A 25,236-nucleotide genomic window follows, 5' to 3' on the forward strand; every position below is an offset into this window, starting at 1 on the left:
GACCGGTCCCGGAGCCAGGCCGGTGGGGTGCTGCAGCACCCAGCACTGGCAGGCCACGCCACCGCCTGGAAGGCTCTTGGTCACGCTCTCCACAGCACTAGGTCACACTCCCTCACACCCCCAGGACACAGCCCCCAACCCAAGGGGCGGTGAAAAGGGGTCTCAGTCGATAACCTTCCGCCTGCCGCCATCCCCTGCCCCTTCCCCACCCTCGGTGATCAGGGGGGACGCCCGTCCCTGCGTTCTGGGCCCTCCCCCCGCCTGTGCTGCGCCCCCCTTATCTCTCTCAGGACTTCCACCCTGGGTGCTGTCTCCTCACGCCCTCTCCCCGTGACCCACGCTGACCCGCGGCCTGAAGCCCGGCCGCACCACCGGGGGCCTGGGCGGGCGTCTGCAGTCGGTCCCACCTGGTCTCTGCATCCCTGACCCCCACCCCCTCCCCGTTCCTCACGCCCTGCGGCAGGGACCTTCCTGTGGCTCCCATCGGACTGCATCGCTCCCGCCACAAGCAGCCCCTCACCCCTTCGCCCTTAGGATCCCGGGTCCAAACTCCTTCCCACAGCCCCCGAGGCTCGGGAAGCCCCCTCTGCCCACAGCGCCAGCCCTTCCCGTCAGCTCAGCCGGCTTTGCCAGGCAGGGCTCTGCGGGTTTCTCAACCCCTGGGCTCCACGCTCAAGTGTCGGCTCCCCAAAGCAGCCTTCCCTCACGCCCCCCTCTAAGCGGCCCTCCCGGGAAGGCTTGCCACGTTTAGAAAATAAAATTCAAGACAGCCTGTTCAATGTGAATCTCAAATAAATTTTAATTTCAAATGCTGCAACCGTTGTGTGGGAGGTATTCATCCTAAAAATGGTCCTTTATCCGAAACTCCGACCTCGCTGGGTGTCCTGCATCTGTCCGGGCACCTGCCCCCTGTCCACCTAGCTGCACCCCCTATCATCATCTTCGCGGCGGCGCCGTTATCCCGAAGCGCCTCGCGGAGTTACCATTTGCACTTCGCAGATGGCCCTGCACACACGCAGAGCCTCGGGAGGCAGCGTCAGGCGGGTGGACGGAGCCTGACCCGCGTTGTTTGGGAAGGTGCAGCCCAGGGCCGAGCCCGGGGAGCCGGCGCTTTCTCCTCCCCCGTGCCACGGAAAGTAATGACTCTTAGGGTACAACTGTCACAGCGCTGTGGTTATCGGGTGTCACTGCGATGCCTCTGCAGCGCTACGGCTCTGGCGAGCCAGGCTGTGTGGCCTGGGGCCCCCTCCCGCTCCTGGGCCTCAGTCTCCCCATTCCCTAAGGCAGACGCCGGGGACACCGAGGACGCCGAGCCGGGGACAGCAGCGCCGGGCGGGACCGGCCCGGGCTCCCCAGGCCTGGCCGCGGGCGCCCCCTCGCGGCCGCGCGCGCGGCGCTCCGCCGGCCCGGCCGCGGTGCTGCAAGGACAGTGGCCCCCCGGCTCCCGTCCTGCGCCTGCGTCTGTCATCCCGGTCCCAGCTCTCGTGGGATCCTGGGCTTTCCCTAACCCAGTCCTGGGTCGCGGACCCCGAGCGCCGCCCGCTGGGGTGGGGACCCTTTTCCCGCGCGCGCAAAAATCCCCGCCTTGCTCCCTGCCGCGCGGAACTAGAGGCGAGGGCCAGGTTGCGGCGGGGCGGGGCGGGAAGAGCACTTCCGGGGGCTGGGCTGCACGTGTGTAGGCCGCCGGGGGTCGCTTCCGGATTCGCCAGCGGGGTCCCGGAGGCCGGTGTCCCTGCAGCTGGTGAGTTGGGCGGCAGAGCCCGGAGCCGAGGACAGCGCGCCCCGAGTGGGCGCGGGGGCCGGGCTGGGGCGGGCGGGGGCGCCGGCTGCCGCCGGCCCAGGCCTGCACGCCGCGCTCTGCTCAGGCCGTAGGTGGGGCCGGGATGGCGAAGGCGAAGGCGCCGACCCCCAAGAGCGCCCCGGGCGACCCCGCGGCGGAGCCAGGGCTTGTCAAGAAGCCAGCGCGGAAGAAAAAAAAGAAGCTCTGGAAGAGCAAAGCGCCGGATGCAAGCAAGAGACCGCCGAGCGACCCCAAGGTTGAGCTGCGCCCTCCGAAGGCGCCGGAGGACTTTTCCCAGAACTGGAAGGCGCTGCAGGAGGTACGAGTCGGGCAGCGCTCGTTTCCCGGGCCTCCGCGGACGGAACACAGAAGCAGGACTCGGGGGGGGGGGGGCGGTAAGCGAGCCTTGGAGGCGGGTTGGGGTAGAACCTTGTAAACACGGCTTTCTCCGGAGAAGGGGCTGTTGAGGGCTTGTGAACCCCAGGGCAGGCAAATAGCAGGAACTCGGCGCGCAGGACCCAGCAGCGAGACACACGGGGGTTTTGAGTAGTTGGTGACAGCTGACTCTGGTTGCTGAGCTCTTAAAAAAATGCGCGGACCCTGTCACAGGGTCCGGGTGTGTGCGTGTTTCACAGTCACGCCCGCGCTGTCCGTCGGGCCTCCTGTATCATCCCCGTTTTACCGACGAGGAAACGAGCCCAGAAGGGTCGGCTTGCCCAGGGTTGCAGACAGACGGGGCTGCAGAACCAGAGTCCGACGCTGAATCCCTCCGCCTTGCTCGGCGTCAGTGCGCAGTGCTTACCCGCAGGTTACTCTCCGCCCTGGGCTGGCCCCTGCGCTCCACTGACGGGCTCCCCAGCGCCCCTGGAGTTGGCTGCTGCTGTGGGTTTCCAGAGAGGAACTCGAGGCAGAGAATGGAGGCACGTGGTCCCCCGCCACCCAGCGAGTGCTCCAGGGCCCGGCGCAGAGCCCACAGCAGGCGTGAGCGCATGCTCTTCGCCGCTGCTGACCCCGAGTCTCTCTGGCCGTGTTCTGGAGTCTGCCCTGGAGCTTTTTAACCTGCTCGATGGCGTCTCAGGTGGAGGTCCCGTCAGCTCCTGCCTTGACGGACAGGACCCGTGAAATCCCCGCGGGCCACGCGGGGTCCTCTCTGGCTCCTGGAGCTGTGACTCCGCCTCTGGGTTTCAAGAGCGGGAAGCGAGATAGAGCGGAAGGGATGCTCCCGGTGGGAAGACCGCGAGCTTTGCCAGGGCGTCCGGGGACGAAGATCTTCCCCGGATCCTCTCGGCCGCAGCCAGCCGGGACGCCTGGAGGAGGCGACTCTGGGGTGCTCTCTCAGTTACCCGCAAACTCGGAAGCCGGCCGCTCAGCATTCCCTCGGCCCCGAGTGAAGGGGCCTGAGCTCATTTACGCACCGGGGCGTGACGGTGCGGACCTGAGCTGGCCGGTCCTGCGTCGTAACGGGGGAAGCAGTCGCTTCGCCTGATGTGGCTCCCAGACTAGAGTGAAGGGGTCCGTCCCCAGGCCGTGGGAGAACGAGTCTCAGGGACGCCCATGGGACATGTGCCGAGATGTGGCTGGGGTGTGTGTGTGTGTCTACGGAGACACGTGTGGGTTATTTCACTCTCTCCTGCCTGGTATCCAAGTTAACGTCATCACGCACTTTATTCTGGGTCCCAACAGCTGCTGAAGCAGAAACCGCAGGCGCTGGGAAAGCCTCTTGTCGCCTCTCAGGCGGACTCCAGAAAGCAGCCCAGAACCCTCCCCGGGACCCAGAAGGCAAAGAGAGGCCGGACCGGTGCGGAGAAGGCTCACCAGGAGGCCCCGGCGGGTCCCGCTGCTCCGGCACCCCCCACACAGGGCAGCGGAGCCAAGCACGGTGACAAGGGGACCAAGAGGAGGACCGGCGGTGACCCTGCTCCAACACACGGGGACCTCAAGTGTAAGAAGCGGAAGGCGGAGGAAGCGACCGCCAGAGTGACTCCAGCCCCGCCCACTGAGTAAGTGCCGGCCAAGGACCAGCCACACTGCCCAGCTCCGCCTCTTCTGCCACTGGCTGCAGCCAGCCTCGGCCATCGTCACGCCGAAGACAGTCACAGCAGCCAGGGCCTGGCTGCTTCAGGGGGCCGCTCTCGCCGCCCCCCTTCCTGCGCCCTGCACTGTGTGTTTCTGCGCCCGCTCCCTGTTGCCCTTGGAAGGCCGACAGACTGAGGGCGGGGGGGCGGGGCGAGGCAGGGCAGAGCAGGCTCCCAGTGCCCCCTGCGGAGGTGTGCGGAATGAACAGATGCAAGCCAGGAAGACTCCCTGGAGTCTGAGGCCAGTTCCTGCCTCTCGAGAGTTGGGTGGTCCGGGCAAGTTCCTGACCTCCCCAGCCGCCCTCTGGTCACGTGAGTTGTCTGCGGGGCCGGGGTGAGATGCGGCGTGCTGGGCGCCCAGCAGCTCCTCGCTGGGTCCTCTGGCGGTCACTGACGGGCAGGGCCCAGAGGCAGGGGCCGCCTCTGAACGGCTCCGCTGGAGGCCAGGTGTTGCCGGGTGTCGCGTTGCTCAGGGGCGCAGAGCAGCAGCGTCTGAGGGCCTGGCTCGTGTCATCAGGCCGCGCACGCCGCCCGGAGGAAGAGCGGTGGCGCCGGCGGCGCGCTGATGCGGCGGTCTCCATGACGCCGCGGGCGTGGTCAGGAAGGGTCGGGGTTGCGCGGTGGGGTCTTCATGTCCGTTTCATCGCCGTGGGTTTGTGGCGTCTCCTGGGTGGGTGGCGGTGAGCACACGTGCCGCTCTGCAGCGGAACGGGAGGCGCCGGCATGGTGTTTGGGCCTCGGCGGGGGGCGCAGGTCTCCCTCCCGCACTGGCCACGCCGCCTGTAGCTCCCGACCCCCGACCACCAGCCTGCTCTCGGCTGGCACGGAGGGGTGGTGGCGGGGGCGTCCAGTGTCATTCCGGCCGCCAGCTGCTGGGCGTCTGCCCGGACGGCATGGTCAGCCTGCCCCTCTGCCTTGCAGAGAAGACATCTGGTTTGACGACGTGGACCCGGCGGACATCGAAGCGGCCATAGGCCCGGAGGCCGCCCGGGTAGCAAGGCAGCGGCTGGGGGGCAAGGACGGCGGCCTGGCGCTGGAGAAGCAGCAGGCTTTCGGCGGGTGCGTGGCAGGGCCCGGGGGGAGGGGGGGAGGAGGGCGGGGCCTTCTGGAGGAGCCGCCCCTCTGCTCCCCCGGCCTGAGCATGCGCCCCCCCCCCCCCCCCCTCCGCATCACAGCCCTCCTGCCGGCGCCCTCTCCAGGGTCCCGTCGTGCTGACCCCACACACGGGCGCCTTTGTCCCCTGCAGCCTGACCAGAGCCGTGGCCATGGACTGTGAGATGGTGGGCGTGGGCCCCTCGGGGGCGGAGAGCGCCGCGGCCCGCGTGTCCGTCGTGAACCAGCACGGGAAGTGCGTGTACGACAAGTACATCCGGCCGGCCCGGCCCGTGACCGACTACCGGACGGCCGTCAGCGGCATCCGGCCGGAGCACCTGCAGAGCGGTGGGTCCCACCCGGCCTGGGACAGACGCTGTCCCTGAGTTGCTCTGTGTCACTTGGCAGCAGGGGCAGCTGGAGACCAGTGGGGGGGTGTGAGACAGATCCTCGGGGACCTGTGACACCTTTGGAGGCCGTGGGCAGGCCATGCACAGTGAGGGGCCTGGACCGGCTGTCCGGATGGGCTCCAGGGCCTGAGGGTGGGGGTGGAGGACGAGGCGGAGCTGGTCACCTGGTCGGGAGGCAGGTGTGGGAGGTGGCAGCGTGTGGCCCAGCTGCGGGCACACCCCAGGGGCTGAGTCTGTGCGGTTTGCTGGTGGGCTGGCTGTTGAGGGGGGAGGAGCAGAGAGGCATCTACCTGACGCCAAGGTCGGGGGCCAGGAGGTCCTAGAAATTGGGGAGCTGAGGCTGCTGCTCTGTGAGGGGACGGCCACTGGGTCCCCTTCCTCAGCACCCCGGGTCTCTGCACCCAGGAGACAGGGACCCTGAGTTGCCCCTGGTCCTGTGGGGAGGGGGGGTGTCGGGGTGGAGTCACAGGGTGCCAGCCCCCCCCTCCCTTGGGGGGTGGGAGCAGCCCCGAGGGCCGGGCTGCACTCCCCGCAGCCCAGGCCCGGTCTGTTCTCCCTGCCCCGCCCCCCACTCGTGCAGAGAGGCCGGAGGCAGGAGCCTGGTTCCTCAGCAGACTCGCTGGTGCTCGGCCCGTGTCCCTGGTGGGGGAGGGGCGGCCTTTGGCTTCGGCCGGGTCCTGTGGGCCCGGGGCAGCTTGCCCCGCGTCCTGGGTCAGAACTCCGCCGGCCAGCCCCGGGGGCCCGTCACTCAGCGCCACTGCGGCTCGGTTCCAGGAGAGCGGTTCGAAGTCGTGCAGAAGGAGGTGGCGGCGATGCTGAAGGGCCGGGTCCTCGTGGGACACGCTCTGCACAACGACCTAAAGGTGCGGCCCCCACCCCGCCCGCCTGCGCTCGGGCAGGGGGCGGGTTCGTCTCCGCCCAGCGCCCTGTGCTGTGCTCGGGAGGGGCTGGGCGCCCTCCAGCAGGGGGCGTTCCCCTTCGAGGCTGAGGCTCCGCCTCCACAGTGTCGCTCGGCCGCAGAGCTGGCCCCGCCCACTGCGCCAGCACCTTCCACGGGGGCACCGCCGCCCCGCCCGCGAGGTCAGACCCCTCCTGTCGGGGAGCCGTCGGGGCCGCTAGGCTGCGCTCGCCCGCTCCCAGTGGCCGCGGCGGGGAACCCGGGGCGGGTGGTGGCCGAGCTCAGGGGGTCCCGCCCCGGAGTCCCAGGCCGCGTGGCCTGCAGCCTCTGCTCCCCGAGGGTCTGGCCTGAGGGGAGCGGTGGGCAGGAGAACCGGAGCCCGCCCTGCCCCGCTGGCCCCGCGCACCGCGTCCCGACCTCTGCCCCCAGGACAGACCGGCCTCTGGGGGGCGGGCACTGGCCTACGCCCACCTCCCCGGTCCCGCTGTCCCGGTTTTGTCCACGCGGCTCTCGCTGTGGGCGCGCTCTGGGGCCAGCGTGAGACTTTCCCCAGAAGTTCAAGGTCACAGCGGCTTCTCTCTAAATTCACGCGTGTGACACCAGAGCTCCTCGTAAGGGGCCGTCTGGGAAACGTGAGTTACGGCTGCGGGCTCACGGCGACGGGCCGGCCGTGGTCTTCCCCTCCAGGTGCTCTTCCTCGATCACCCGAGGAGGAAGATCCGGGACACCCAGAAGTACAAGCCCTTCAAGAGCCAAGTGCGGGTGCGTCCGTGCGGTCCCCCACGTCGCGGCGGCTTTGCTGGCCCCTGGGGGCTCCCGTTCCCCCCGGACCCGACTAGGAGGAGCCCCGAGGGGGAAGGAGAGTCCTGAAGGCCCCCGTGGGAGCTGGCGTGACTGGGCCGGCTGCCTGCGCCTCGGACCTCTAAGGAGAGGGGCTGAGGGCGGAGCCCGTCCCCAGCCGCAGCCGGTCTGGGGAAGGCCCCTCGGGTGGGGCCCCTCCCAGCGTGGCTGTGCCGTCCCCACCCCACAGAGCGGAAGGCCGTCGCTGAAGCTGCTGGCCGAGAGGATCCTGGGCATCCGGGTGCAGCAGGCGGAGCACTGCTCGGTGAGCGGGCCCTGGGCCACGGCCCTGGGGCTGGGCCGTCCCTACCCCGGCTGTGGGGGCGGGGGGGCGCTCATAGAGGGTCAGACCCCGGCTGTCACACTGCGCCCTCACTCCCGGACGGGCAGTGGTGGGGCGCCTCTGGGAGGGGCCCTGGTGACGGGCGCAGGGGTGTGGGGCCATGGGGCCCGGGACCTGGTGCTGCTGCCCTGCGGCCTCCGGGCTCTGCCCGCCCGGCCCCCCGTGCCCCAGCGTCGGGTTTGGGGCGCGCTGTCCCCGTCTGTCCCTCCATTCCTCCGCCGCGCTCCTGACCTGTGGCATCCTCAAGGCCCCTCACCAGGAGCACAGTGGTCCCCCCCCACACCCCGAGGTCCCATCTGTGCCCGGGGCCCCGAGTCGCAGGAGCCACCCTGCTCGGCTCCCTCCCCACCCACCCGGTGTCCGTCGTGAGGCCGTGCTGTCACCTGCTGGGACAGTCACGGGCGCTCGGTGTCACCCAGGTCCAGGACGCCCAGGCAGCGATGCGACTCTACGTGCTGGTGAGGAAGGAGTGGGAGCGCCAGGCCCGGGACCGGCGCCCGGCCGCCGCCGCTGCGGGGACAGCAGCGCGCCCCGGGGCAGTGACCCCGTCCACAGGCACTTGTGACCACGCCATGGGGCAGACCGCGTCTCCCCAGAGCAGTGGCAGAATCGTGATGACGGCGACGGCCCGGCAGCGCACATGCTCCTGAGAACAGCTTCCCCATCGGTCTGTCCAAGCCCCGCCCCGCTGGCGGGAGCAGGCCGCAGGGGGCAGCGGGCCGGGGGACCCGAGCGGAGGCGCCGGCCCAGCCCCAGCGTCAGGACGTCAGGACGTCGCTACGTCAGGACGGGAGTCGGGGTGTGCCTGCGCCCTCCCGCCCCCACCACACCCCAGGGCAGGGAGCGCCCAGCTGTCCCCTGGGTCCAGCACCTCCCTTCGAGGAGGCCATCCTCCTGTCACCACCGACTCGAGGGCCCAGGCCGGCGTCCTGGTCAGCTCGGCCGCAGCCCCGCCCAGGAGTTGTCTTTGGCCGCCTTTGGACTGGGAGACTCCCGGGGGCCGTGCTCCTTCCTGCCCCTCCGCCACTGCCTGCCGGACTGAGGGAGGCCAGGGCCCACCGTGGCCCCGAGCGAGCTGGTGCCCGCTAGTCCCTGGGGCGGCACTTCCCCACCGTGCGCACCGGCCCAGGGTCCCTGAGGGGCACAGGAGTCGCGGCGTGCGCAAAGGCCAAGGCCACGCTGCCCCTGCCGGCGGCACAGGGAGGCCCGGGCGGAGGAACTAATAAACGAGGCTTGACTCCGGCGGGTCCTGTTTCGTTCCCTGTTCAGGGTGGTCGGGAGGCCTGCGCGTCCAGTGTGCCCCCCCCCCCCCATCAGGGCCAGGGCCGAGGCTGCCCGCCCCGCCCTAGGGAGAACGCCCTTCAGGTGCACGACTTCAGGAGGCAGGGAGGAGGCTCCGGTGCTGGTGGGGTGTCTGGGTCCTCAGGCCAGAGCCTCCGGCCCCCCAGCAGAGCAGGGCAGCCCAGCCTCGCCCAGTCTCAGGAGCAGGCTTTCTGCGTATGAGACCAGCTCCTGGGAACAGAGGGGACACTCGGCAGGTCACTTTCCACCAGCAGTCTCCCCAGGGAGCCACTGTGACCTGACCCAGCCCTCCGACCAGGCCTGCCTGCCCCTCCCCTTCAGCTCGGGGGTGGGGCGTCAGGCTTGTGGGGGGGGCTCCTGCTGCAGGAGCTGGGCCCCCAGGGCGCCCCCCCCCAACCCCGTGCACTCACCAGGCTGGAGGGGAAGCGCTCCTTGATCTCCTGGGCCAGGGCCCTGATGCCGCTGGACTCCAGCTCACACAGGATGTCCCCTGCGGGCACAGCGAGGGTCCTGCAGCCTGCAGCACCCTGCCAGCCCGCTGCCCTGGGCCCAGCTCAGGTGCTTCGGGGGAGGGGCCAGCAGGACAAGGCTGGGTCCCTCCTGCTGGGGCTTGGGCTCCATGCACAGTGGGCTCCAGCCCTGTCTAGGAGGGCCCCCTCCCCCCAGGCAGGCTGGGAGCAGCTGCCTCTGCACCCCCTCGCCCCCGGCTCCCCAGAGGGGCGGCGAGGCCGGCCGGGCACTCACGGTAGGAGGCGAGCTGCACCAGCAGCCGGCACACGTTCTCCACCACCTCCGGGTCGTCCCTGTGCCGCGCGTAGGTCTCCCGGACCAGGGCCAGGCCGCTGCCCTGCGCCTCCGGCACCACCACCCGCAGCGCCGCCAGCTCTGGGGCGAGGGGAGGCGGGGACCGGTCATTCCCTGCAGCTGCCCAGCTCCCTGTCCTCCAGCAACGGGCACAGTCGGGGGTCGGGGCCTTGGGGCTGTTGAGGGCGGAGTGTTTGGGGCCACACGGGCCTCCCCGCTGGCAGAGGCGGGCTCGGTCTCCCGAGGCCTGGGGGCCTCCGAGGTCGCCGCCCCCTCCCGCAGGTGAAGGGCAGCTGCCACCTCGCTTCCTGGTGGGAACACGGGGCTCCCAGGGGGCACCCAGCCACGCCCCACATTGTGGGCAGGGCCTGTGGACACAGGGACTGCGGTGCTGCGTGAATGGCGTGTCACACGCCCTCCTGGGGCCGGGGGGACCGACCGTCCATGGCAGTGGCCGGGCAGCCACACAACCAGCAGGTGGCCAGGCCTCTGGGGTCCTGGTCACTGGGTCCTGACAACCCCGCCCCTCGTGTGGCCGGCGGTGGCCCTCGGGACCTCAGCCCCTTCTCCGTCGCCTGAGGGTGGCGCTTGCCTCCACCGCACACTGGAGCTGGGGGGCCCCGGGCAGGGTGGGGGCAGGCCTGCAGCCCCGGGTGCCTCCGCCCGAGAGGGAAGACCTGCCAGGCCCCCCAGCCCCTCCCGGGAGTGGAGGCGGCCCCGATCCCCTCTTCAGGCCCAGGCACCGGGGTGGGGCCGAGCCTGGCCGGGCTGCGCACAGGGACAGGACCAGACCCGGGGGGGCAGGGGCGGGAGCTCCCCCACACACACCGGCTGGCGACCCTGGCGGGCTAGGGCTGGGCGTGGGCGACACCGCGGGGGTCGTGCTGGGGCTGGGCGCTGAGACAGCCCTGCCTCCTGGGCGGTTTTGAGGAGCAGGGTGCCTGGAGACCTGGGCCCACTCGCCACGGACAAGGGCGGCCCGAGGAAGCATTGAGCGAAAGGGAAAACGTTAACGAGTGTGTGTGTCTCCATGGCAACCTCCGGGTTCCGGGGACAGTGTCCGCTCCTCTTCCCTGTGGGTGCCTTGCCCCGGGGCGGGGGGGTGGGGGGCAGCCGGTTCCCCCTCGCCTCCCAGCGGCGGGCGGGCGGCCCCCCGGGCTCACCGGACACCTGGGCGAGGCCGGCCAGTGCCCGGTAGGCGTTGTTCACCAGCAGGGCCCCGTCCTGGCGCAGCCGGATGCTCTGCAGCAGCAGGGACGCCACCTCCTCGAACAGGTGCTCCTCGATGCAGCCTGCGGGGGCGAGGGGGGGGGCCGCGCGTCACCCCGGGGGCCCAGGGCCACCCCCGGACCCCGGGGGGCCCCCGCCCAGGAGGCTCACCCAGCATGGACAGCAGCCAGAGGATGGCGCAGCCGGCCTCGGCTATGTCCGCGTCCGTGGGGTAGGCGGCCAGCAACTTGGTGATGGAGTCCGGGGCTTTCTTCAGCAGGTCCTTGCTCGAGGTGTCAGCTGGAGCCGGGACAGGGGACAGACACCCCACCCTCGGGCGCCTGCAGGCCTGGGGGTGAGGGCCCCGCCGCCGCCTCCCACCAAGGCCCGCAGAGCAGGAGCTTGGAGGACCGTGTCAGCTGTCCTCAGAGACGGGAAGGTGGCTGGCGGGGGGCTGCTTTCCAGCCCCGCGGGGAGACTGGGGGGCAGATTCTCTTGAGTCCCAAGGCGGGGCTTGGGTGTGGGCGGGGCCCTGTCCTGTTCTGGGGCTCTCCTGGCCCGGAGCCAGCCTCCCTCCCTCCCTGGGGCAGAACCACCCCCCAGATGCTGCCAAACCCAGGGGGGCCTGGGGGGGAGGGGGAAGCGTGGCGGGGGCCCATCTCCTTCTTTTATTGATCACGCTGTCCTGATTTTCCTCCTCTTCCCCCACCACCCAGCACGCCCACTCCCTCAGGGCATCGTGGCCCCCCCCCTCCCGTTCCTGTCTTCTCAGTCCCTCGGCCCCTCCCCATGCCCCCCAGCCGCCCCCCCACCCCCCCACCCCCGTCTGGCCGCCTTCCGGGAGGTGGCTTTGTCTTTTCCCTGCTGCTGGCAAGTGTCTTTCTCTGTCTGTGACCTTGGCCTAGCAATAGTGGGTCTGGGAGTGGGGGCCTCTTCACGTCCATCGTAACTGAGACCCCGCTTCCTGGCTGGGCCCCTCTCTGCATCACCGGTGGGAGGAGGGGGGACGCTGACTTCCTAAACCAGGGGCTGTGGGGAAATCCCAGGGTGTGGGAGCCGGCAATCCCCCTGGGCGGGAGGCACCCCCGGAAGGGACCCCCAGGACTGCTCCTGCCTGGGTCTCTCCTCACCTTCCCCCCTGCTCCTGGCGCCCGAAGAGGGCCAGGCCGGGCCGGGGCCGGGGGGGCCCACTCACCATCCACCAGCAGGGTCCAGAGCAGGCGCAGGCTGGCCAGGCAGATGTCCCTGTGGTCGGCCCAGGCGCCCAGGTGCTCCACCACGTGCCTCAGCAGCCCGGCCTTCTGCAGCTCCTCCGTGGCGTGCCCTGCCGGGCAGGTGAGGCGGGGGCCGTGGAGGAGGCCACCTCCAGGAAGCCCTCCCAGAGCACCACCCCTGTCCTGCACTGTCCTCAGGCTGGCGGTCCCTGGTGCGCCCCCCTGCTGCTGGCCCTGTCCCAGGCGGGCGTCCCGGGGGCCACCAGCCCCAGCACACCCGTCCCACCCCAGGACCCCAAGCCCCAACAGCGTCATGTTCCTCCCACGGACCCCGGCCCCACCCCCCGGGCCGCCGCCAAGCAGCCTGAGCCCCTGGGATCCCGCTGGTTCCCAGCAGAACGGCCTGACGGGGGCTCCGGGGGACACCCGCTGCTGTGACGCGCCCTGTCCCCTCCCCACAGTGGCATCCCTGACGTGTGGCCAGCAGTCCAGCCCATCGCCCTGCTGCCCCTGGCAGCCACGGGCCTCCAGGGAGAGTCTGGGGCTCCTCACCAGGCGCTGGGAGGGGGCAGGCGTGTGCAGCCCTGGGCATGGCCCCTCCCCCAGGGGCCTCGGGAGGTCGGCGGGCAGCGGGCTGAGAGAAGCCGGCGTCGGCACATGGCCCGGTCGGTGCCCGTGCCCACCCGTGGAGGGAGCAAGCGAGAGGAAACAGGGTGGTAGGCAGGACAGACCCCCTAAGGCCCCCGCACCACCCAGCCCGGCGGGCGGGCGGGCGGACGCACCCTGGCCGCAGATGACGGTGAGGAGGCTGTAGGCGATGACCTGGAGCTGCCGCGAGTCCGGGTGGCTCCGCACGGTGCTCAGCAGGAAGGCGGCGATCTCGCTGTCCCTCGGGGTCTCTTCGGCCGGGTCCTGGGCCAGCGCTGCACGGCCGGCAGGGGGAGCCCGGGGTCAGCCCCAGCCAGCCAGCGCCGGGGACCAGGGGGCGGGGAGCCCCTCCTCCCCGTGCAGGACGCGGAGGTCGGCCTTGCCCTGCCGCCGCGGAGCGGGGGCCCGGCCCTCCAGGGCGGGGGGGGGGGGCGCCCACCTCGGCCCAGGACGCGCAGCAGCAGGGCGCCGCCGCACAGCTGGACGTCCAGGACGCTCTGGTGCCGCCTCAGGACGGCCACCAGCTGCTCCACCTGCTCCGGCGGCCATGGCAGACCTGCAGGGCGGGGGGGGGGGGAGGGGGCACTGGGTGCAGGGGCGGGGGCCCGGGCACCAGGGCATCCCAGGGGGCGGGGCAGGGTGACCGTGCTTGGCGTGTGGCCGCCCCGGGCATCTTGTCCCCGGGGCCCAGCTCTGCGACCAGAGCTCTCCTGTGACCACAGGGCCGCCCTGCTCTGGACCCGCCTGCCGGTCCGCAGCCCCTGCCCGTCAGCACGCAGCCCAGGGAGTGCCCCTCCAGGGTCCCCCGGCTTTCCTGCCCAGCCGTGCTGTGCGCTGGCGAGGGGTGGGGCGGGGGGCAGCCGTGAGCAGGCGACTGAGGGTCCATCCTGGCCCGCTCCACCCGCCCCCCCCCCACCGCTTCCCTCTCCCGGCCCCTGCCCCCTCTCAGGGCCGCAGCGCCCAGGAAGCCAGGCCAGGGCCGGCCCCTGTCCAGACCCGCCTGAGGCAGGCCAGGCTCCGGGCGGCAGGAAGGGGCCTGGCGGCCTCCCCCAGTGTCTGCAGGAAGGACAAAGCCCCCTCCCACACGGGCTGCTCCGGAGGGGGAGCGGTGGGGGGGGGCCCACACGAAGGCTGTGTGTGCTGCTGCGTTACGGGGCCCTCTGCTCTCCGGGGCCGTGGGACGGACCTTGGCGGGAGGATGGGTGGCGGGCACAGGAATGCGGGACAGACGGACGGTGGCGGACAGGTGGGCAGGTGGTGGGCAGGTGGGGGGACAGGCGACTGGAGCAAGCAGTGGGGTGGGTGGACGGACAGATGGACGAGTGAGTGTCGTTTCCAAGCTGCTGGGACGGGGCCGAGCAGACATGCTGCACAAAACCGCGTTTTGGCAAAGTGGGGGAAGGGCCGCCCTGGCTGACGGGCAGTGTTGGGGAGACAGGCTCCGTGCCCTCGGGGGGGGGGGGGGTGAGTGGGCGCATCGTGGAGGGCGGTCTGCCGTGTCTGTGAAAGCGTGAGGTCCTCACGCCCTGCACGCCTAGGAGTGTGCCCCCCGGAAGCACACAGGCCCTCAAGGGGGCTCCAGGGCTCTCGGGTGCCGAGGGGGCGAGGGGGGGGGGGGAGGCTGCTGGAAGCGGCGAAGGGAGGCCGCATGAGACAGTGAGGGCCCCAAGCTGCGCACCCCGGCGCTGGGAGGTGGCGGCCACACGGAACTGTGGCCTCGTCCAAGCGGGCCCTCGTGGGGACAGAGGCGGGGGGGACACTGCTGGGGGTGTGGGGTGAGGGCCTGGCCCCCCAGGGGAGCTGGGCGAGGGGAGTGGAGGGGCCCCTACCTAGCTGGTCGTTGGGCATCGTCATGAGCCTGTTCATGACCTCGAGCTGCACCTCGGGCCGCCGGGGGAAGTTGCGCATGACCTCTGCGGGGGCGGGAGCGTGTGGGAGGGCAGGCCCGCCTCCAGAGCCCGTGCCGTGAGACGGGGAAGCCCAGCAGCCGGTGCCTCCCGGCCGCCCTCCCACAGAAATGGGCCAGAGCGGGCAGACGGCACGGGGTCCCTGCGGAGAGCCACGCGGCGGGCGGGCGGAGGGAGGGAGCAGCCCACCCACACCCCACACGGGGACACAGGGCCAGGCGCGCAGAGCTGTCCTGGGACTTGAAATGACCTCCAGCTCCCGCGCCCCAGCCCGGGGTGTGCGGCAGAGCCCAGCACAGGCACCTGGGGTGCAGGGTGCTGGGCTAGTGACGGAGGCCTGAGGGCCCATGCACTTTCTCCCCCTGCAGGGGCACAGCAGGGAGGGGCTGCTCAGCGGCTGCAGGGGCAGGGAGGGCGACCGGCGGGGGAACCTGAGTGGGGTGCAAGGGGGACAGAGGGAAGGGAAGCCGGAGCCCCACCGCCTGCCGGCCCCGTGGGAGGAGCAGGCCAGGGGCAGGGGCAGGGGTGTGGGGGGGGCTGACCCGTGGTAGCTGAGGCACCGGGGCCCCGTGGTGTCCCCGCCTGGGCCCCCCCGGTCATCACCTAAGATGCTGTCCAAGTGGCCTTCCAGCAGGATGCGCGAGATGAACTCAGGCACGGCCCGCTGGTACGGCGCCAGGGCGCCCCTCGGGGCCCTGAAGTTGCTGCTCTCCAGGGCCCGGCGAATGACCTCGCTGGGGAGAACGAGAGAGCCGCGTGGGGGGCGAGCCGGCCCTTCACGGCGCTCCCCTGCACGGACGGCTGGACGGACAATGGGCAGCCTCGGGACCTTCAGGACGGGCCCGCCCGGGTGGATGCTGGCCCCCGACGTCCCATGTGGACTCCGTGTGGCACGCCTCTCACGTGCCACAGGTGGGTCCCTCCCCCCCACACCCCAGCAGCCCCACCTCCGGGCGGGTCGAGTCTCCCACCCGTGTGAGCCCATCCTCTGCAAAAAGACACCAAACGGCCCTGGGTGGCGTAGCTCAGTGGATTGAGCGCAGGCTGCGAACCAAAATGTTGCAGGTTCGATTCCCAGTCAGGGCACATGCCTGGGCTGCAGGCCACGGCCCCCAGCAACTGCACATGGATGTTTCTCTCTGTCTCTCTACCTCCCTCCCTCCCTTCCCTCTCTGAAAATAAATAAATAAAACCTTTAAAAAAAATACACCGAACACCCGCGTTCGCAGCCACGGTGGCGTGAAGGCGGGCACAGTCCGGCTGGCTTCGGTGTTGCAGGTTCACTCTTCTGATTTTTAAATAAACTAGAACCAGCGCATCTGCCAGGTCCCGGGGCCGCACGCCCCGCGCTGGGTGGAGAGGCGGCCTCGTGGTCTCCGTCCTCCGGGATACGTCACCGGGCTGGGTTGGGGACGGCGAGCCCTGGGGACGCCCGGCCCCCGGGAGGCGGGGTGGGTGCGGCCTCCGCCCGCCAGGGGCCGTGCCCAGGACGCGGTGGGGGAGCGTGGAGAGAGAACCCGGAGTCCAGGCAGCCCCAGGCCCCAAGCTCACCTGACCGTTATCCGCTCCGAGGGGTCGATGTGCAGCATCTCGGGCAAAAGGGAGCAGAAGGCGTGGGTGATCCGCCTCTCCCGCGCCGTCCTCAGGACGCCCTGCAGGCCGTCCGGCTGGCTCCGCAGGGACTTGCGCAGCAGCATGGCCTCCGTGGCCTGCGGGGGGACAGGGACGGTGGCGACGCCGGGCACCGGGGCGAGCGCCAGGCGAGGGGGCGGGGACACGTGGCCGCCCCCTTCCCCTGGGCCCCGGAGTCCTTCCGGAAGGAGTGGCGGCTCAGACAGAAGCCCTGTCCGGGGCCGTGGGGCACAACCCTCCTCCCTGCCCACGGGCGGCGGGGTCCCTTGGGCTGCCCCAGCCCCCCCTCCCCGCGGTGGGGGCGCGTGGCCACTGCAGCCCGCGGGTGACAAGCACAGGCCCGGACCCCGTGGCTTGCAGCCGAACCGACCCTAAACTCGAGCAGGGACCGCCGGGCACTCCTGGGGCCCGTCCTGCCCCCGACAGGGGCGATGAGGACGCCTGGAGGGGCCTGGGGTCGAGGTTCCTGGGGCCAGGTGCCTGGGGGTGGGTGTGGGGGTGGGGAGGCTCTCGGGGGCGCAGGACTGGGGCCTCACCCCCAGGAAGGAGCAGGTGACCATGTCGAGAACGATGCAGCCCAGGGACCAGATGTCGGACTTCTGGGTGAAGCAGAAGTCCAGGGCCTCGGGCGCCATCCAGGACTTGTGGGAGGGGTCTGTTGGGGGACAGGGCGGGCGTGAGTCCTGCCCTCCCCAGGGAAGCAGCAGCTCAGGAAAGAGGCCCGTGGCCGCCCTGCTCAGGGGCAGGGACAGCGTCTGCCGGGCGACGGGGGGAGAGGCCCCCCCTGGCCCCCGGTCTTCAAGAAGCCGCCCACCTCGCAGGTGCCCACCCGGCGGCGGCTGCGGGCGCAGCAGACGGAAGGGGGCTCCCATCTGCACCCTGTGAAACACCTCGCTCCTTTGTTGTTTGTTTCTTTGTTTAAGATTTTATTTATTTAATTTTTTTAGAGAGGCGGAGGGAGGGAGGGAGGGAGAAAGAGGAAAAGAAACATCCGTGTGTGGTTGCCTCTCCTGCGCCCCCTACTGGGGACCTGGCCCACAACCCAGGCATCTGCCCTGACTGCGAATCGAACCTGCGACCCTTGAGTTTGCAGCCCGCGCTCAACCCACTGAGCTACGCCAGCCAGGGATTTTTTTCTTTTTCGAAAGGCTTTATTTATTTTTAGAGAGAGGGGAAGGGAGGGAGAGAGAGAGGGACAGAAACATCAGTGTATGGTTACCGCTCGTGCACCCCGCACTGGGGACCTGGCCTGCAGCCCAGGCCCGTGCCCTGTCCTGAACTCAACCCACAACCCTCTGGCCTGTGGGGCATCTCCCAGCCCGCTGAGCCACGCCAGTCGGGGCGCGCCTCGCCCCTGTGAGGGTCAGGACCTGCCGGCAGAGTGCCAGCTGCCCCGCCCTGGTTTCCCAGCCTGAGCCCCAGACACGGAGCCATCGGAGCAGGGTCCTGGCCCAGCTGTGTCGTGTCACGGGTGGGGGAGCTCACGCCCTGGACGCCCCGGCTCTCCCGGCCCCTGGGCCACTTCAGCACCTGGCCCCCCACAGCCTCCCGTCTGGGCGTGTCACCGTCCTCCTCCCGGGCCCGCCCGCTCCCCCCGTGGTGGTCAGCACTCTCTGGGGGTGCTGTGGACCCTGTGTGCCCCTCTCCACCCTGATGGGGGACTGCCGCTCGGCTCCCGTCCAGGGTTTGAGCCCCTGTGAGCCCTGCAGGGCTGTGTGGGGCCCTTGGGAGCAAGGACGGGTCTGACGTCACGGTGTTCTGGCCCCTGGAGCGGCCCCCGCCCACTGGACTCTGAGCGGCCAGCCCCGGGTGCACGGCCCTGCCCCCACGGCTCCCAGCCCCACAGCCGACCCAGGCCCGGGGGCCGGTGGTGGCGGGGCGACCACCTTCCTCCGCTCGGATGGTCCACTTGGCCTTGTGGGTCATCAGCGCGGCGGCGCTCAGGTCCTGCAGCTTGCAGTGGTTGCGGCTGACCAGGGCCACGTTGGAGGGCTTGAGGTTCCTGGAGCCAAGGGGACACCTTCGCGCCCCGCCCGCCGCCCGGCAGGCCGGCCAGGGTGCACCCTGGACCTTACCCCCGCCCCGCCCCGCCCCGCCCCCTCTTCCACGGAAGCCCCTCTGTGGCCCACCTCTGAACACTGTCTCCTGCGCACAGGAAGCACAGCGGGCGTTTCAAACTGCGGAGACTGGGCCGCCTGCCGGTGGGGACCCCCCCACCGCCCCCCAATCCCGCAGCCCCTCCCAGGTCTGGGCTTCCACACCTTCCCTCAGGGGTCGTCCCCGACCCTGAGCGTCTCCCTCCGACACGGGGCGCGCCTGGTCGCCCCACCTCCGTGACCTACAACACCATCCCCCCCCACACACGTCCTTCCAGCCCCTCAGGCCGCGGGCTCCAGGGCGGGGCCGGGGCCAGAGGCCACGCAGCTGATCTCCCGTCCGGGGAGCACCGCTCTCTGCCCTCTTCCCTCGCACTTTAGAACCGGCGCCGAGTCCTCGCGCCCGCCCTCCGCGAAGCCATGCGGGCGGGTCACCGGAGGTTGGGGCGGCGGCGGCGTTCTCACCACGGGCCGTGCCGGGAGGCCGGCGCTCGGGACAGGCGCCCGCCCGCGCCCCAGGCGCACGTGCCTCGGCCCCACCCGTCCCCCTGGGTCCCGCTCGCAGGCACTGGCGTCCGAGGGGACACGGCGCCTTCCCTCCGACAGCGACCTGGCCCCCGACCCCGGTCACCTGTGGACGATGTCCAGCCGGTGCAGGAACTCCAGGGCGTCCAGCACCTGGCCCAGCACGTTGTGCATCCACTGGGGAGAGAGCGAGGGGCGCCGGCGCTGTGGGGGCCGCAGGCTCTCGCGCTGGGGCCCCCGCCGTGGCTCGCCCGGGTCCGAGACCCCCCCGGGAGGCCAGCAGGACCGGGCCGGGCTGCGGATGGCCACACCAGCCGAGAGCTCAGACCCCGCAGCCTGGTCCCCACGGGGGGACGCCGGGTGCCCGCCCGTGGCCGGGGGCCGGGTGGGCAGCAGCGGGGGTGGTGTCCTCAGTGCCTGCCTGGGCTCAGCTCTCTGTCAGCACAACGAAACGAGCCCCGACAGAGAACGTTCCGGAAGCATCCTGCGTCAGAAACAAGTCCAGCTCCGGGGCAGAGACTATCCGACTGGGTCCCTGGGGTTCCGCGCTGGGGTGTCAGCGCGCGGCCGGGCGGCAGGAGCCCGGGCTTCCCACCCCGCCCGCCCTCCTCGGAAGCCGGCCCTCCGGCTGGGCTTCTGAGGTCACTTCGGGACGGAGAGGCCCCACCCCTCCCAGGGAGCCGGCCTCAGGGGGGGCCCCTCTGCACAGAGACGGTGCGGGGCGCCCCTGAACACGGGTGCTCGGCGCACACGCAGGCGGGAGCCGTTTGGGGCGCACCGGGGGTCCAACTGTGAAAGCCACGGCGACCCAGCTCTGGAGGCCACAGGGCCCTGGGGCAGGGTGGGGGGGCCGCTCCCGCAGGACTCAGGGGCAGCTGCCCACCCAGGACGCTGACGCGCCGACCCCACTGCGACCAGGAACTTCCGCTGTTAGCAGAAAGAGCCGGCCCGGCTGGGCGGCTCCGGCGGCTAGAGCGCCCGATACCCGAGGTTGTGGGTCTGACCTCGGTCGGGGCCCACGGGGACGGGCCGGTGGGTGGGAGAACAGGGGACGACAGACCCGGGCTTCTCTCCCTGCCTGTCCCCCTCCCTTCCCCTCTCTCTGCCCAATAAGTAAAGACCGAACAGAAGAGAGAGAACTGGCCAGCCGCGGGCGGGGAGAGGGGACTGCCTGGACACTTGCCCACGGACCGACAGGAAGGGACGGATGCGCCCAGGGTCTGAACGGGCAGGGGACCCGCACGGGCACAACAGGGGGTTTGCACGTGGCCGGGAGGTGCCCGCTCTGGGCACGCACAGCCACTGAAGGTAAACGGGTCAGTCGGTTGGAAAGGGCAGCCGTCCAGACGTGCGCACCGCGCGGGCGGGCCTCAAGGGCTCCAGGTGAGGAACCAGGTGCGCAGGCACGGACTTCAGGGTGGGCCGAGGCCGGGCCGGGGGTCCTGACCGACCGGGACCGACCGGCCGGCGCTCCGGGGGTGCTCTGCGCCCCGACCCGGCAGGTTGTGTGGGCACGACCGTGTGAGCATGCACGGCTGCACCCACAGACTGGAGGACTCGGGCGGACAGGCCCCGGGGGCCCTGCCTTCCCCTCCGCTCCACCCCCGCCCCTGCCGGGCGTGGGGGGGGAGGCTCTGAGGTCCCAGGGCCCGGGCGGCCCGGGCAGCCTGTCTCACCTCCCAGTCGATGACCTCCTTCGCCTCCCTCTTCTTCTGGATGACCTCCTGGAAGGTGCCCCGGCTGTAGTCCATCACCAGGCAGAGCAGCAGCTGGGAGGTCTGCGGGGACACGGGCCCTGGCCGCTGTCCGTGGCAGCCGGGGGAGCGCTGCCCGCTGCGGCCGGGGCGCCCCCCCTCAGGGCCGCAGCCCCACCCCCACCCTGGCTGCACCTGCACTCGGACCTGGCCGCACACAGACCCCGGGGCAGGCACCCGGCCCCTCCACGGGCAGAACCACTCCCGCTCCCAGGCTCGGCGTCCATCTGCCTGCTCCCTGGGGGGGCCCGTCCGAGGGGCCCCGGCACGCCTGGTCAGGGGCCAAGGCCCAGGGCTCTGGGGGGACCCCGCTCCCCCGCCCCCCCACCGCAGGGAGACGACGGCCGCTTGGTGTTTCCGTGTCTCCTGGAGAGCTCACGAGATGGATGGGGCGGCGGCCTCTCCCCGAGGCCTCCCCCGGGGCCCGGCCCAAAAGGGGGGCAACGTGCGTGGGGGGAGTCAGGGTCGGGGTGCCAGCCCCAGGTGGGGACACCGCCGCGGCCGCGTGACCAGGGTCTCCCACTCAGCAGAGGCCCCCGCGGCCCCCAGTGCCGCCCCCTCGGTCCCAGGGGGCCACGGCTGCAGGGCAAGAGGCCACGCAGCCCGCAGGGCGGGGCGCCGGCTCTGACCCACCTGGCTGTTCCATGCGATGAACATCTCCCGGTACATGGAGATGTGGGCGTGCCGAAGCTTCAGCAGCGGCATCAGCTGCGGGCGCGAGAACAGAGGTGGGGGGGGGGCGGTCGGGGACCCGGATGCTCGGAGTCTGCCCCCCCTGCCCCGCACGGGCCAACAGGAACGCCGGCGTCCTGCCCCGGGCAGGCCGGGCACGACCCGGCGTGGGTCCCGCTCCGGCAGGTGCACGCCGCCTGTGCTGTGTGACAGGGGAGCGGCTCCTCAACCTCTCTGAGCCTCCTCGGCTCCCCTGGATACGGTGGTGACAGTGGCACCTGCCTGGCAGGGGCGTCACAAGGACCGAGGGCCCCGACGCAGGCCGAGTGCCTGGCGGAGCAGGAGGAGAGTCCGGCAGGGGAGGCTGCAGAAGGTGGGGGGCTCACGGGGGTGTGTACCGAGGCGCCCCGCCTGCCTGCAGGTGCCCTGCCCCCACCCCAGCGGGAAGCGCGGCGAGAAGGGGCACGGCAGGCAGCGGAGAGGGCTCCCACCGTCCCACAGCCACCGAGAGCCAGGGCTGCGCTGCGTGGGCGGGCTGGGCGAGACGGGGGCGGGGGGGGGGGGCCGTGGAAGGGGCCGGAACGCAGGGAGCTGGGGGGGTCGGGGGCCACAGGTGGGCTTTCCGCCCCTCTGCCGGAATGTGGCCCGGGCCCTCCCTGCCTGTCGGTCACACTGGGGACCGAACAGCTGTGTTGGGGGCAAGGGTTGGACGCTGGCCACTGCAGGCCGAGGGCGGCGACAAGAGACGGTCACCCAGGGCGGCAGACACGGCCCCGTGAACCTCAACGGCACGGTGGCGGCTCAGAGCCTCCACCGAGCGACCACAGTGTGCGCAGCTGCGGTCCCCGCGGCCGCAGCAGCCGGGCGGCACGGCCAGCTCCGCCCGGGGGAGCGGAGGGGCGTGCGCAGCCCTTCGTGACACAGCTCTGTGCTCCGGGTTCCTGTGGGACGGGCGTTTCCGTCGTCCCACACGTCTTCAGAAGACGGTGGCTGGGGGACAAGCCGAGGGCCCGGGCGGGGATGCACACGCGGCCCCAGCTGAGAATGCACACCTGGAGCCGTCTGCGCCCAGGTGGGGGGCGCGAGTTCAGGTGCTGATGCCCTCCACGGCCTGCGGGCTTCCGGCTGCCCAGCAGCACGAGGCGAGACCTGCTCCCCACCCTCCTGCCCCCACCCAGGCTGTCCCCCCGCCCCCCCCCGTCACTCCGCAGGAGAGCACAGAACCTCCCCCGCATGTTCTGCGCCCCGTCCTCTGCGGGGAGCCCCCCAGGGTTACCTCCTCCAGGGCCTCGTTGGCGTGGTGATCGTCCAGGCATTCCACCTGCAGGGACACACCAGCACCGGTTCCGGAAACCTGTCCTGAGTCCACACCGCCCTCACGGCTACCTCCACCACCATCACCACCATCTCTACCACCATCATCATCACCATTATCACTGCCATCATCTTCACCACCACCACCATCACTATCATTCTCATCCTCACCACCACCACCACCACCATTATCCTCACCACCATCACCATCACCACCATCACCATCACCACCATCACCATCATCACCATCACCACCATCATTCTCATCACCATCATCACCATCAGTATCACCACCATCTCTACCACCACCACCATCACCACCATCATCCTCACCACCATCACCATCATCTTCATCACCACCATCACCACCACCACCATCATTCTCATCACCACCATCACTATCACCACCATCTCTACCACCACCAGCACCAGCACCACCATCTGCACTGACTGTTTAAAAAGCCCAACTACCCGTGAGATAGCAGGGCCGGCCCCACGGAGGCCAGTGATGGAGGAAGAGGAGGGTGAGGACTCCAAGCCCACGGACAGCAGGCCTGGCAGAGCAGAAGGACTCGCCACCTGCACGGGTGTCCTGACCTCGATGTGTCCCCACCATGTCCGAGGGCCACCAGCAGGTGCCAGGTCTCTTCCCCCGGGCCCCTGACTCACGGGCCCACCAGACTTGGACACGCAAGGGCTGTCCCCCACCGGGCCCAAGAGAGGGGCTGGTGTCCGGTTCTTAGCTCGGTGGGACCTTGGCCACGTCCCTGTCCCCTTCTGTAAAACTGGTGGCCCCCACTGAGGCAGCTGGAGTCACATCGTCGTGGGAACTGCGTGACCCCAGCTTGTGTGCAGCCTCCGGGAGCCCCACCCCCGTCCGTGGCTTTGAGGTGGGGCCGTGGCCCCCGCGTCGCTGGGCCGGCGGGAGGCTGACTGAGATGACACCTCACTGAGTGACTGGCTGTTGTCAGGGTGAAAAGGGGCACTTCCTCTCCAGCGAGGTGACGGCCACCGGGAGGGGAAGCTGGAGCGCCCCGTGCCACCCCCACGCCCCCACCTGACCGGGTCCACCTGGAGGCCGCGGCCGAAAGGAGTCCAGCTGCGGCTGTCGCGTCGGGGAGCTGCTCTAACTCGGGGACCCACCCTCACAGCGGGGGGTAGGGGGGGCCCGGGCACGGCCGCTCACCTGCTTCAGCACAAGCCTCGCTCTGGTTTTTCTCTCCTCCACCACCAGGTTCACCCCCAGGGCCCCAGGGGCCAGCTGGTGCAGCACCTACCCGCGGAAGGGGAAGAGGCTTTCAGGAGACTCACCGGCGTTTCCCTGCCGCAGTGCACTCAGCTCCGCAGCCGCCCCGGCTCCCCCTGCCTTCCCTGCGGCCCGCGAGCATCTCCACCCCGTTCGGCAGGTAGAGAGAACGACCCAGAAGGTCGAGGAGCCGTCTGAGGGTCGAACCCCAGCCCGTCGCTTTGGGGCCGGCTCCGGAGCTCCTCCCACGGCCCCTCGCCCGGCGGCAGGTTGCAGCGAGGACCAGCGGCATCCGAGAGCCAGCACGGGGCTGTCCCTCTCCCCAGCCCCCTGCGATGCCAGCGTCCAGCACCCGCCGCCCCCCTGGGCATCCAAACAAGGAAGCATCTGGTGTGACCACAGGCACAGCCGCGTGTGCGCCCGGCACCGTGTCCTGCGCTCTGCATGCCGGTCCCCGCTGCTGCCGTCTCCGTGTCCACGCTGGAGGACACGGAGGCCCAGGGGCCGGGTCCTGCCTGAGGCTGCAGCTCCAGTGGCTGAGACGGCCCAGATCAGACGGGAACTCACTCGGGGTCGGACCCTGGAGCCTGGGCGTGGGCCTGACCTGCTGGGAGGTGGCCGCCGTGCGTGCACGGGCGTCACGGGGCAAGGCTGGATGACGGATGGAGGAAGTGGGGTGGGACACGGAGGAGAGGTGAGGGGGACAGAACCCCCGGTCTCGGGACTCTCCGAGTCCAGAAGAGTTTGAGGGCTCTGTGATCCAGCCCCCGTGAGCGGCCCAAACCCGGCTCAGAGAGTCACAGGGGCAGCGTCCTGAGCAGGTGACACAGCTGCCAGATGCTCAGGCCCTCATCGGGGGCGGCAAACCGGACAACGCACCTGTGTGACGGACCACAACTCTTTTCTCCCTGAAACGGTAACTTCGCTTTCTAAATCTCTGGCCCCCCGAAATCACCGCCCGCCCCCCCCCCCGCTTCACCGCTGGTGGGCTGCCCTGGAGCCCTCCCACCCGAAGTGAGAAAAGTCTCAGTTGCACATGCTTGTCAGAAGAACGGCGTTTTCACAGAGGCCACGTCGAATGTTGCGTGGAGTGGACGTGTTATGCATAAAAGCGTTTAATTAGACGTTCGTGGATTTGAGTTCTGCAGCTTTTCTTTTGTGAATGTCTCAGGTCCTACACCTGTGCACGGGCCAAGGACACGGCCCAGGCCCCCCTGCTGGGGGCTACTGACAAGGTGTGTTCAGAGTTTGGGGGCTCCTATGAATCGTGGGCAGCCTGGGTGCCCTGTCTGCATGGGCCCGAGCCCACGGACCAGTGGGAGAGGAGGACGGAACTGTCTTCCACCCGCAACGTTCAGGCAGACGAGGCTACGGAGTCCTTAATTTCACCCACGGTTTCAGAAAGGGGGAGACTGGGGTCCAGAGAGGCGAAGGGCACCCAGGAGGTCACCTCTGGGGGTACCCTTTGAGCTGCA

The 25,236-nt window shown here is 70.6% G+C and overlaps 2 protein-coding genes across 5 annotated transcripts; one reads left to right on the top strand and one right to left on the bottom strand.

The window, feature by feature from the left end:
- Positions 1-1,492: 1,492 nt before the first annotated feature.
- On the top strand, positions 1,493-8,678 carry REXO4 (REX4 homolog, 3'-5' exonuclease). Of its 4 annotated transcripts, none has more exons than XM_036022466.1 (9): positions 1,493-1,741; positions 1,866-2,099; positions 3,464-3,780; positions 4,777-4,914; positions 5,102-5,295; positions 6,132-6,220; positions 6,943-7,017; positions 7,286-7,360; positions 7,858-8,678. In XM_036022466.1, the coding sequence occupies exons 2-9, from the start codon at positions 1,884-1,886 to the stop codon at positions 8,086-8,088; spliced, it is 1,335 nt and encodes a 444-aa protein (XP_035878359.1). In that variant the 5' UTR covers positions 1,493-1,741; positions 1,866-1,883; the 3' UTR covers positions 8,089-8,678. The 4 variants fall into 4 exon arrangements, with proteins under 4 accessions (XP_035878359.1, XP_035878360.1, XP_035878361.1 ...); XM_036022467.1 differs by having other exon boundaries at positions 1,873-2,099; XM_036022468.1 differs by lacking the exon at positions 1,493-1,741 and having other exon boundaries at positions 1,752-2,099; positions 7,858-7,940; positions 7,974-8,678.
- A 16-nt stretch (positions 8,679-8,694) lies between these two features.
- On the bottom strand, positions 8,695-23,861 carry STKLD1 (serine/threonine kinase like domain containing 1). The gene is made up of 18 exons (XM_028531822.2): positions 23,702-23,861; positions 22,478-22,522; positions 21,163-21,237; positions 20,452-20,553; positions 18,882-18,952; positions 18,041-18,156; positions 16,691-16,809; positions 16,074-16,231; positions 15,126-15,256; positions 14,445-14,528; positions 13,055-13,171; positions 12,750-12,890; positions 11,949-12,077; positions 10,925-11,053; positions 10,708-10,836; positions 9,485-9,625; positions 9,151-9,230; positions 8,695-8,950 (listed from the first exon to the last, which is right to left on the bottom strand). Exons 3-18 carry the CDS (start codon positions 21,232-21,234, stop codon positions 8,861-8,863), a joined length of 1,809 nt encoding a protein of 602 aa, XP_028387623.2. The 5' UTR covers positions 21,235-21,237; positions 22,478-22,522; positions 23,702-23,861; the 3' UTR covers positions 8,695-8,860.
- Positions 23,862-25,236: the final 1,375 nt, after the last annotated feature.

This window comes from Phyllostomus discolor, chromosome 3 (genome assembly GCF_004126475.2).
Source record: "Phyllostomus discolor isolate MPI-MPIP mPhyDis1 chromosome 3, mPhyDis1.pri.v3, whole genome shotgun sequence".
NCBI lineage: Eukaryota > Metazoa > Chordata > Mammalia > Chiroptera > Phyllostomidae > Phyllostomus > Phyllostomus discolor.

Coding starts and splice junctions, on each gene's coding strand:
- REXO4 (XM_036022466.1), top strand. CDS start 1,884: ATGGCGAAGGCGAAGGCGCCGACCCCCAAGAGCGCCCCGGGCGACCCC. Junction 2,100..3,463: donor ACTGGAAGGCGCTGCAGGAG/GTACGAGTCGGG, acceptor GGGTCCCAACAG/CTGCTGAAGCAGAAACCGCA. Junction 3,781..4,776: donor ACTCCAGCCCCGCCCACTGA/GTAAGTGCCGGC, acceptor TCTGCCTTGCAG/AGAAGACATCTGGTTTGACG.
- STKLD1 (XM_028531822.2), bottom strand. CDS start 21,234: ATGCCGCTGCTGAAGCTTCGGCACGCCCACATCTCCATGTACCGGGAG. Junction 18,157..18,881: donor CGGCTGGACATCGTCCACAG/GTGACCGGGGTC, acceptor CCTTGGCTCCAG/GAACCTCAAGCCCTCCAACG. Junction 14,529..15,125: donor CCACTTGGACAGCATCTTAG/GTGATGACCGGG, acceptor CCGCCCCCGCAG/AGGTCATGCGCAACTTCCCC.